The following is a 10,803-nucleotide window of genomic DNA, read 5'->3' on the forward strand; positions in this document are numbered from 1 at the left end:
ACTAGGTCCTCTCAGTAGGGTGGTGTAAAGGACTAGGTCCTCTCTGTAGGGTGGTGTAAAGGACTAGGTCCTCTCTGTAGGGTAGTGTAAAGGACTAGGTCCTCTCTGTAGGGTAGTGTAAAGGACTAGGTCCTCTATGTAGGGTAGTGTAAAGGACTAGGTCCTCTCTGTAGGGTAGTGTAAAGGACTAGGTCCTCTCTGTAGGGTAGTGTAAAGGACTAGGTCCTCTATGTAGGGTAGTGTAAAGGACTAGGTTCTCTCTGTAGGGTAGTGTAAAGGACTAGGTCCTCTCTGTAGGGTAGTGTAAAGGACTAGGTCCTCTCTGTAGGGTAGTGTAAAGGACTAGGTCCTCTCTGTACGGTAGGGTTAGACTGACCCACTCAGGACTCCCAGGACGAGGTTGAGAACGAAGAAGGAGCCGAAGATGACCAGACTCACAAAGTAAACCCAGGGGAGCTCTAGACCCATGGCATCGTTCATCTGGAGGGAACACATAGAAACACATAGAGATATAGAGATAGATATAGTAAGATATAGAAAGATATAGAGGACATAAAAACATATAGAAACATATAGAAAGGTAAAGATGTAGGTTTATATATAGAGACACATAGGAGTTCTAGACCCAATTAATAAACACATGTACGGTAGTATAGTGGTATAGTAGTGCAGTATATTGTAGTGGTTAGTATAGTATAGTAAAGTATAGTATATAGTGTAGTGTAGCATATTATAGTGTAGTATAGTGTAGTACAGTATAGTTTATAGTGTAGTATAGTATAGTCTTGTATACTATAGTTTAGTATAGTGTCCTACAGTAGTACTAGAGTGGTACTCACCCAGTACAGTACGTCCGTCCAGCCCTCCATGGTGATGCACTGGAAGACGGTCAACATGGCGAAGAAGAAGTTGTCGAAGTTGGTGATGCCCCCGTTGGGCCCGTCCCAGCGACCACGGCACTCAGAGCCGTTCAGCAGGCACTGACGCCCGTGGCCCGCGAACGCACAGGGCACCGGGTCGTCCTCCACGTAGTTATCTGGTTAGAGCAACCAGCTAGTTAGTGATCAGGTCAATGCATAGAGCATGGTAGTCAACCATGTGGTTATCTGGTTAGAGTAACCAGCTAGGTGTGTGTGTGTGTGTGTGTGTGTGCGTGTGTGTGTGTGTGTGTGTGTGTGTGTGTGTATGTGTGTGTGTGTGTGTGTATGTGTGTGTGTGTGTGTGTGTGTGTGTGTGTGTGTGTGTGTCTGTACCTGCTCCTATGTAGTAACAGGTGCGGTGCATGCGGCCGATGAAGAGCTCCAGGCCGATGATGGCGTAGATGATGATGACGAAGAGGACGAGCAGCGCGATGTGGAGCAGAGGAACCATGGCCTTCATGATGGAGTTCAGCACGATCTGGAGGCCTGCAGACAGACAGACAGACAGGTAGGTAAACAGACAAGTAGACACACACAGATAGGTAGGCAGACAGACACACAGACCGATAGAGAGGTTCATGGTGGAATTCAGGACGATCTGGAGGCCTGACACACAGACAGAGAGATAAGTAGACAGGTAGACAGGGAAGGAGGTTGACAGACAGGTAGACAGACACACAGACAGACAGAGAGGTAGACAGGTAGGCAAACAGACAGGCAGACAAACACACAGACAGACAGAGAGGTAGACAGACACACAGACAGGTAGACAGACAGTGAGACAGACAAACAGACACACAGACAGATAGAGAGGTACACAGGTAGACAAACAGGTTGACAGACAGACAGACAGACAGACAGACAGACAGGCTTACTGGGTACTCCAGAGACCAGTCTGAGCGGCCTCAGGACTCTGAAGGCCCTGAGGGCCTTGACGTCCAGACCTCCTGGCTTCCCCGGCGTGTGGTGGCTGGTGGTCGACACTTCTCCAGATTTATGAGTCACCGTCTCCAAGACAACACTGAACAGTCTGCAATACAGGTCACGCAGGGTTAACCCTAACCCATAACCTTTAACTCTTAAACCTTAACCCAAACCTCAATCCCTAACTCCTAACCCCTAGTTTCTAATCCCTAACTCCTAACCCCTAGTCTCTAATCCCTAACTCCTAACCCCTAGTCCCTAATCTCTAACTCCTAACCCCTAGCCCCTAACTCCTGACCCCTAGCCCCAAACCCCAATCCCTAGCACCCTCACCCTAACAACAATCCCTAATTCCTAATCCCTAACCCCAAACCCGTAACCCCTGGTCCCTAACACCTAACTCCTAACCCCTAATCCCTAAAGCCTAACCCCTAGCCACTAAACTCTAACACCTACTCCCTAATCTCTAACTCCTGACCCCTAGCCCCTAACTCTTGACCCCTAGCCCCTCCGTCCTGACCCGACGATGACGATGACGAAGTCCAGAAGGTTCCAGCCGTTGCGGATGTAGGAGCTGGGGTGCATGACCAGACCATAGGCCAGGATCTTCAGGAAGGTCTCGATGGTGAAGATGATCAGGAAGATATACTCCACTTGCTCCTAAAATGCATCAGCAGGTAGTATCAGTATTGTTTGCAGTTTAAGCACTCAACAGGTTCATATTAGTACTGTAAGCAGTGTTAGTACTCAGCATGTAGCATTAGTACTTGAAGCAGGATTGGTATTAACTAGGCTAATATTGGTACTGTAAGCAGTGTTAGTACTAGTAGTAGGTAATATTAGTACTTTTCGCAGTATGTACTCACCAGGTCATGATTGGTTGAGTTGGAATCGTCCTCAGGGAATGGTTTGGACACGCCCAATGCTACACAGTTAGCAAAGATCGCTAACAGAATAAAGATATCGAAAGGCCTGCAGAAGCTGTCAAGGACTCACACAGGAAACCACAAGACGTCTGTACTGTAAAGACGAGCATGCATCCCTTATATGACTGTTGAAACCCAAACAAATGACTGCACTCAAAACTTACCTGTTCAGAGTTCACCTAGACTCTGCATAGCCATCCAGTCCCCCACTCCCATTATTGTATGTTGTACTTCCTGGCACCTAATGTACACACTTAATGTACGCACTTACTGTATGTTGTATTTATTCATAATACTTGTGTAGCATCTGCATTAGCTAGCTATCACTACTGTATACGAGGACCTAACCTAGCGATTGTTAGTGGTTGGCACTTGGTTCTATGAACATCTTAACTGTACAGACAGCGATAAATTGTTTCACTTTCTTATGACAAATGTACTTATTGTAAGTCGCTTTGGATAAAAGCATCTGCTAAAGGCCCTAAATGTAAATGTAAGTCAATTGGATTCCAGCTGATGTGTGCTGACGGCTGATAGGTGGAAAGGATACTTCCACTCCACGATGGACAGGGCGGCTCTCCTGATGGGGTTGTTGAGTTTGAGACAGTAGAGGGCTCTGGGAGCACGCTGGACCTGGTTATTACCCTGGACCTGGAACATCATCATCATCATTAAATGTAACATGAGGTTCATATCTGTTTCTTAGCATGTTGGCCTCTGACATGTGACATTTAACTTGAGGTTCAGACCTGTTTCTTGGCATGTTGACCTCTAACATGTAACATGAGGTTCAGACCTGTTTCTTGGCGTGTTGACCTCTGACCTCTAACATGTAACATGAGGTTCAGACCTGTTCCTTGGCGTGTTGACCTCTGACCTCTAACATGTAACATGAGGTTCAGACCTGTTTCTTGGCGTGTTGACCTCTGACCTCTAACATGTAACATGAGGTTCAGACCTGTTTCTTGGCGTGTTGACCTCTGACCTCTAACATGTAACATGAGGTTCAGACCTGTTCCTTGGCGTGTTGACCTCTGACCTCTAACATGTAACATGAGGTTCAGACCTGTTTCTTGGCGTGTTGACCTCTGACCTCTAACATGTAACATGAGGTTCAGACCTGTTTCTTGGCATGCTGACCCCTCCTGCGTTGTGTTGCCGTGGAGCTGGTGGTGGAGTGAAGGGTGTCAGTCCTCGTCATCCGCAGCCCTCCCTCGTTTTCTCCATCCAGCTCCTCATCCCATTCCTCCTCTGCTCCTCCTCCTTCATCACCCTCTCCTCCCTCCTCCTCTCCCCTACCCCCCCCACCCTCCACTTCTTCCTCTTTACCTGGAGAGAGAGAGATTTCGAGAGAGAGAAAACAAGCAAGAGAGAGTGAGAGAGAGACAGAGTAAAGACAGAGATATAGCAAGAGAGAGTGAGAGAGAGAGTAAGAGAAAGAGAGATAGAGAGAGAGAGCGAAAGAGAGAGATAGAGAGAGAGAGAGAGAAAGAGAGAGGGAGAGAGATAGAGGGAGAGAGAGTGAGAGAGAGAGAGCGAGAGAGAAAGAGAAAGAGGGAGAGAGCGAGAGAGAGAGAGATAGAGAGAGAGGGAGAGAGATAGAGGGAGAGCGAGTGAGAGAGAGAGAGCGAGAGAGAGAGTAAGAGAAAGAGGGAGAGAGCGAGAGAGAGAGAGAAAGAGAGAGAGAGAGAGAGAGAGGAAGAGAGATAGAGTGAGAGAGAGTGAGGGAGAGAGAGAGGGAGAGAGAGAGAGAGAGAGAGAGAGAGAGAGAGGAAAACAAATACTCTGATTCACATGTTTCCAAATGAAAATCAAAACCAAAATGTTCTGTAGTTAAATTCCTTCTCCCCGTCTCCATCTTCTCTGATACTGTTGGATTAGACACCTTGGTTACCCATCCACCTGGACTGTTATCTTTGGCTTTGCATACACTTATTAGCAGAGCTACATACATCTAAAGATGTCCTCTGCCATTTAGAATACATGAGATAAGGAGTAACTATAAGTAAGTGGACCTGTAGTAATAAATGGTTGGGATGAAAGTGCTAATATTAACAATGAATACCTAACTTAAATTAGGGCGAGCGGATTTCCCCAGAGACAGCTGGAGCTGTTCATGAAATGTCCCTAACCAAAGAAAGCTATCAATCACCATACTATGAGTTATAGTTGGCAGAAGACCAATGTAGTGTGAATAAATGCAAGATACCAGACAGACTTTAGGAAAGCTCATTTTGACCCCTGAGTGAACCTTTCTCTTTGTGTGGTACTTTAAATGAAGTGACGTGGATTATTATGAATAACTTTAGCATTTCAGGCTTTGAAAGCTGAGCTTTGCTGGTGTATCGGTCTTCAGGATGGATGAACACCGCTGTGTCTCTGGGCCCTGAATAAACACACATTCATGTATTTATGACTCCTTTAGTTGGATCTAGTCGTGGTACCAGCACCATGGACCGGACCACCTCTTCACAAGACATCCTGCCATCAACACCCTCCTAATAACCAGTGGTACCATGACTGTGGACCGGACCACCTCTTCACAAGACATCCTGCCATCAACAACACCCTAAATACCACATCCCATAAGGAGCTACTGGATCAACCACATTAGGAGAGGAGCGGAGAGGAGAAGAGGAGGAGAGGAGAGGAGAGAGGAGGGGAGGAGGGAGGAGGGGAGGAGAGGAGAGAGGAGAGGAGAGGGGAGGAGAGGAGAGGAGAGGAGAGATTGATACAGAGCAGGAGAGGAGAGAGGAGAGGAGAGGAGAGAGGAGAGGAGAGGAGGTGAGAGGAGGAGAGGAGAGATTGATACTGAGCAGGAGAGGAGAGGAGAGGAGAAGATGGAGAGGGGGCAGATGAGTATGGAAATGAGAGGAGGAGAAGGGAGGTGTGTTCCAGTGGAGGAGGTGACATGTTGTAGTGAACAGCTGTGACCTACTTCTGGACCACACACGCACACACACACACACACACACACACACACACACACACACACACACACACACACACACACACGCACACACACACACACACACACACACACACACACACACACACACACACACACCATGATGGATAAAGGAGAGATTAACATGCAGAGACAAAGATGGAGGGAGAGAGAGAGAGAGAGAGAGAGAGAGAGAGAGAGAGAGAGAGAGAGAGAGAGAGAGAGAGAGATAAGGAGAGAGGCTATGAGTGAGAGGGAGGGGGAGAGAGTGAGAAGGAGAGGGGAGGGAGAGAGATAAGGTTATTCTTTACTGGAATTAATGACATCGTTGTGAAGGAACCTTTGATCCAGGCTGTGATGTCATCATCTGTAATAACCCCACCTACCTCCACCATCCACCTTTATTAGACATCATACTGGAATGGCTGTCCCTCTGTCTGTCTGTCTGTCTGTCTGTCTGTCTGTCTGTCTGTCTGTCTGTCTGTCTGTCTGTAACTTCTGCATAGTTCCTCTCAAACTTGGGCCTTGACGGTAAACCGTCGCAAAACGTACCCAAAAAAAAACACAAGTTCCTCTTAGTCCCGGTGTACAATACAACACCTACCTACCTAGTGTGTTCTCTAACTAGTCTGGTCAGTGTGTTCTCTAACTAGTCTGGTCAGTGTGTTCTCTAACTAGTCTGGTCAGTGTGTTCTCTAACTAGTCTGGTCAGTGTGTTCTCTAACTAGTCTGATCATTGTGTTCTCTAACTAGTCTGGTCAGTGTGCTCTCTAACTAGTCTGGTCAGTGTGTTCTCTAACTAGTCTGGTTAGTTTGTTCTTTAACTAGTCTGTACCTGGTCAGTGTGTTCTCTAACTAGTCTGTACCTGGTCAGTGTGTTCTCTAACTAGTCTGATCAGTCTGTTCTCTAACTAGTCTGTATCTGGTCAGTGTGTTCTCTAACTAGTCTGAACCTGGTCAGTGTGTTCTCTAACTAGCCTGAACCTGGTCAGTGTGTTCTCTTACTAGTCTGTACCTAGAACCAACACCTACCTTGGAGTTAACATCAGAAACCTCCACAGAACTCTGAAGGACCTGAGAGACAAGGAGGACCTTCTAGGCCTTCAGAAGAACATCATCTGGACATCCTCATCAAATACTGGACTGAGTCCACAACCTACTGTTCTCAACGGCAGTGAAGTCTGGTTGCCTTACCAACTAAGACTTTAGATAATGGGACAAACAGCAAACTAAGACTCTAAATCCGTTCTCCAAGTCCAACGTAAACACCAAATAACACACGCAAAACAGAAGTAGGACGTTATCAGGCTCATGGAAACACAGAAGAGAGAAAATTGAAAATAATCCACCAGCAACCAAAGCAGACTTGCAGGAAAATATACACAGACCACTTTACTACTGTGATCGAGATCTGAGAATAGCCCAGAACTAACTATAGTATCAGGAACCCTTCCATTAAAACACTAAAGGAACAAACCAGACCATCAGGAACCCTTCATTTAAAACGGAGGAACAAACTAGACCATCATGAACCTTTCCTTTAAAACACTAGAGGAACAAACTAGACCATCAGGAACCCTTCCTTTAAATCACTAGAGGAATAAACTAGACCATCAGGAACCCTTCATTTAAACACTTGAGGAACAAACTACTAGACCATCAGGAACCCTTCCTGTAAACACTAGAGGAACAAACTAGACCATCAGGAACCCTTCATTTAAACACTAGAGGAACAAACTACTAGACCATCAGGAACCCTTCCTGTAAACACTAGAGGAACAAACTAGACCATCAGGAACCCTTTATTTAAACACTAGAGGAATAAACTAGACCATCAGGAACCCTTCATTTAAACACTAGAGTAACAAACTAGAGCATCAGGAACCCTTCCATCTCTTTAAACTAACGGCCATATTTATTTCGGAGATACAGGATAGTTGGATCAGCACGTTGGGTCACCTGAGAGGGAATCGTACGCCTCCCAACACAGTAAAACTAAAGACTTCTCTACTGTACCTGCCTCCTGCATTATTCTGCAATGTTAGCAAGTGACTACTGCCCTACTGCACTATGGAAATATGTAACATAACTTGTAACATAACACAATACAACCCTCTGTATTTATGACTAGAATTTTATATAAACCCTTTTTAATTGTTATTTAATTGTTTGTATTTCAAAATCGACATTTTTCATTTAGCCGTTTAAATAACTAAACAACTTTGTCAATGCAACGTTACACGTTTATTCTCCATACCAACAAAGCACCTTTAACTGAAGAGAAATCCAATTGAAGAGGGCGAGGACGACAAAGTTTAACACTATTCTGACTTTTATTCTGACTCTGACATTATTATATTATATCTAACCTCATGTTCAGTCACCTTCAAGCCTATTCTAACCTAGTTTATAGTCACTAACCTATTCTAACCTAGTTTATAGACAGTAACCTAATTAACCTAGTTTATACTGAACAATTTATTCTTACCTAGTTTATAGTCACTAACACTATTCTAACCTAGTTTATAATCACTAACCTATTCTTATTTAGTTCATACTAACCAACACAATTCTAACCTAGTTTATACTGAACAATTTATTCTTATAGTCACTAACCTATTCTAACCTATCTTATAGTCACTACCCTATTCTAAACTAAACTCTATACTGAACAATTTATTTTAACCTAGTTTATTGTCACCTATTCTCATCTAGTATACCAACACACAAGATTCTAGGTACTTGGCTAGTTTATGAACCAGTTCGTCTTAACGAACCAATTGTAAGCTTGTTTACAGTCACTATCCAGCCGGAACACATATGTCAATAAAGTGTAAATAACATGTGAATAACATGTAAATAACATGTAAATAATATGTTAATAATATGTTAATACAGACAACAGAAAGTTAATCTTACTTTGGCAGGTTTCCTCGTGCATACTGGCGATGTGCGCTCTCGATTCAACTTAAAACAAATCACATGTTAATAATCAAATAAAATCACATAAATCCCTCCCGATTCTCCCGTGGGACCCTCTCATCGCTTTCACATCGCAAAACAATGTCAGATAAGCGAATAAAACCAAAATCGACATTATTTAGACTAAAAATAGAGTTGATATAAACGACCGCAGAAACCCGCGCACTCCATCGTCGGCACGAGACGGCAGCAGCCTGTTCCGAGCGCGAGGCTGAAGCTCACCGGGATTAGAGAACCATGCGTTCCCTTAAAGAGATGGATACACAGATATATACTTATATATATATATATATATAAAATAATATATATATAAATATAAATATATGTATACATCCATAGATCAATTTAATCAGAATGATAATATAATATGAATTATATTGTTATTTATAATTAGAAGAATACATATAATAGAAATTCTCTCTCTCTCTCTCGCTCTCTCTCTCTCTCTCTCTCTCTCTCTCTCTCTCTCTCTCTCTCTCTCTCTCAGGCCTCCAGGACCTTATGAGGACCTTCTGGAGGCCTCTCCAGAAGAGGAAAGCTCCTCTCCAGAAAAGGAGAGAGCCATTTAAAGTGTTTAAAGCTGCTCTAGTGGCAGCTGATCACCAAATAAAGGAAATGTTTTCCAGGTGTGTTTCAGATCCGTCCTGAGAGACCGAGACCAGGTTGGCCTCAAGGTAGACCTGGGATCCAACACACTAACTTAGAGTTCAACTAACTAGTCTCTACCTGGTCAGTATGTTCTCTAACTAGTATGATCAGTGTGTTTGCAAGTTTGGTCAGTGTGTTCTCTAACTAGTCTGGTTAGTGTGCCTTCTAACTAGTCTGAACCTGGTCAGTGTCCTCTAACTAGTCTCTACCTGGTCAGTGTGTTCTCAGTCAGGTCAGTGTGTTCTCTAGTCTCTACCTGGTCGGTGTGTTCTCTAACTAGTCTCTACCTGGTCAGTTTGTTATCTTACTAGTCTGGCTGGTCAGTGTGTTCTCTAACTAGTCTGTGAACTAGGACTGTTCTCCTCCATGCAGCCAGAGCCAGCTGAAAGCTGATTGGTCGATATCCTCGGACTACAACAGGAAACCAAAAGTCCTCTGATGTCAACATCTCGTCCCTCTGCCCACAGATTCAGACTCACACGCATACACACATCAGTTTATTGACATCACACACTTCCTGTGTGTGATGGACTAAGCTTCTATATTAAACCCCTCATAATCTCTCTCTCTCTCTCTCTCTCTCTCTCTCTCTCTCTCTCTCTCTCTCTCTCTCTCTCTCTCTCTCTCTCTCTCTCTCTCTCTCTCTCTCTCTCTCTCTCTCTCTCTCTCTCTCTCTCTGTGATGGCTAAATGGTTTGGTTTAGCCCACTTTATGTGACGCCATAATTGCTCGGGGTTAAGGTTGACCTGTGGCGCCCCCAACTGGTAGGAGCTGCTACTGCAATATTTCAATAGGTATCGGCGCATATGAGATTATCCTTATTAGTTGTTGTTTATATGTTATTATAGTTTTATATGAAAAGGTTGTCTTATAATTGTAATAGTTATATATAAGTATGATCGGATCATATTTTGTTATGTTATTAATATGGCTGAATATGAAATAGATATATCTATTATAAATACTACATTTATAACATAGTATAACACATACATAAAAAATGAGGCATTATGATCGCGAGCTCAAGCGACGTACACACTTACACACGCACACAATCTCTCTCTCATACACACACACACGCACGCGCAAACACAGTGTATTAGCAAGGCTACTACGCGTCTACTACACTGTCTCGAGCGACTATTTCATTGGTTTGGATTGCCTGCAGAGAGAGAGAGAGAGAGGGAGAGAGCGAGAGAGAGAGCGAAAGAGAGCGAGAGGGACAGCGAAAGAGAGAGAGCGAGAGAGAGAGAGAGAGCGAGAGAGAGAGAGAGTCTTGTAGGAGCAGCGGCAGCATGACGGTAGGTGATGGTGTATTCTACATTATATTCTACATTGTGTTATCATGTCATGTTTCGAGGATTTTGAGCGGTGGAGGTTCCGAGTGGGAGGAGGTCGCTGCGCCTCATCGCTCCGTCAGCAGATCTTCCGCCGCGGCTCACACATCGCTGGGTTC

The 10,803-nt window shown here is 44.4% G+C and overlaps 1 protein-coding gene across 1 annotated transcript in view; it reads right to left on the minus strand.

Annotated features, from left to right (window-relative positions):
- The window catches only part of cacna1fb (calcium channel, voltage-dependent, L type, alpha 1F subunit), a gene marked incomplete at both ends in the record, with an annotated part of 31,290 nt that extends 27,319 nt beyond the window's left edge, over positions 1-3,971 (minus strand). The window contains 8 exons of the mRNA XM_079742305.1: positions 377-480; positions 840-1,036; positions 1,254-1,406; positions 1,796-1,950; positions 2,365-2,504; positions 2,711-2,816; positions 3,321-3,421; positions 3,891-3,971. Of these exons, the coding sequence (XP_079598431.1) occupies positions 377-480; positions 840-1,036; positions 1,254-1,406; positions 1,796-1,950; positions 2,365-2,504; positions 2,711-2,816; positions 3,321-3,421; positions 3,891-3,971 (1,037 nt within the window). The remainder of the gene's footprint in view (positions 1-376; positions 481-839; positions 1,037-1,253; positions 1,407-1,795; positions 1,951-2,364; positions 2,505-2,710; positions 2,817-3,320; positions 3,422-3,890) is intronic.
- Between the last annotated feature and the right edge of the window lie 6,832 nt (positions 3,972-10,803).

This window comes from Pollachius pollachius, assembly GCF_949987615.1.
Source record: "Pollachius pollachius genome assembly, chromosome: 8".
Taxonomy (NCBI): domain Eukaryota; kingdom Metazoa; phylum Chordata; class Actinopteri; order Gadiformes; family Gadidae; genus Pollachius; species Pollachius pollachius.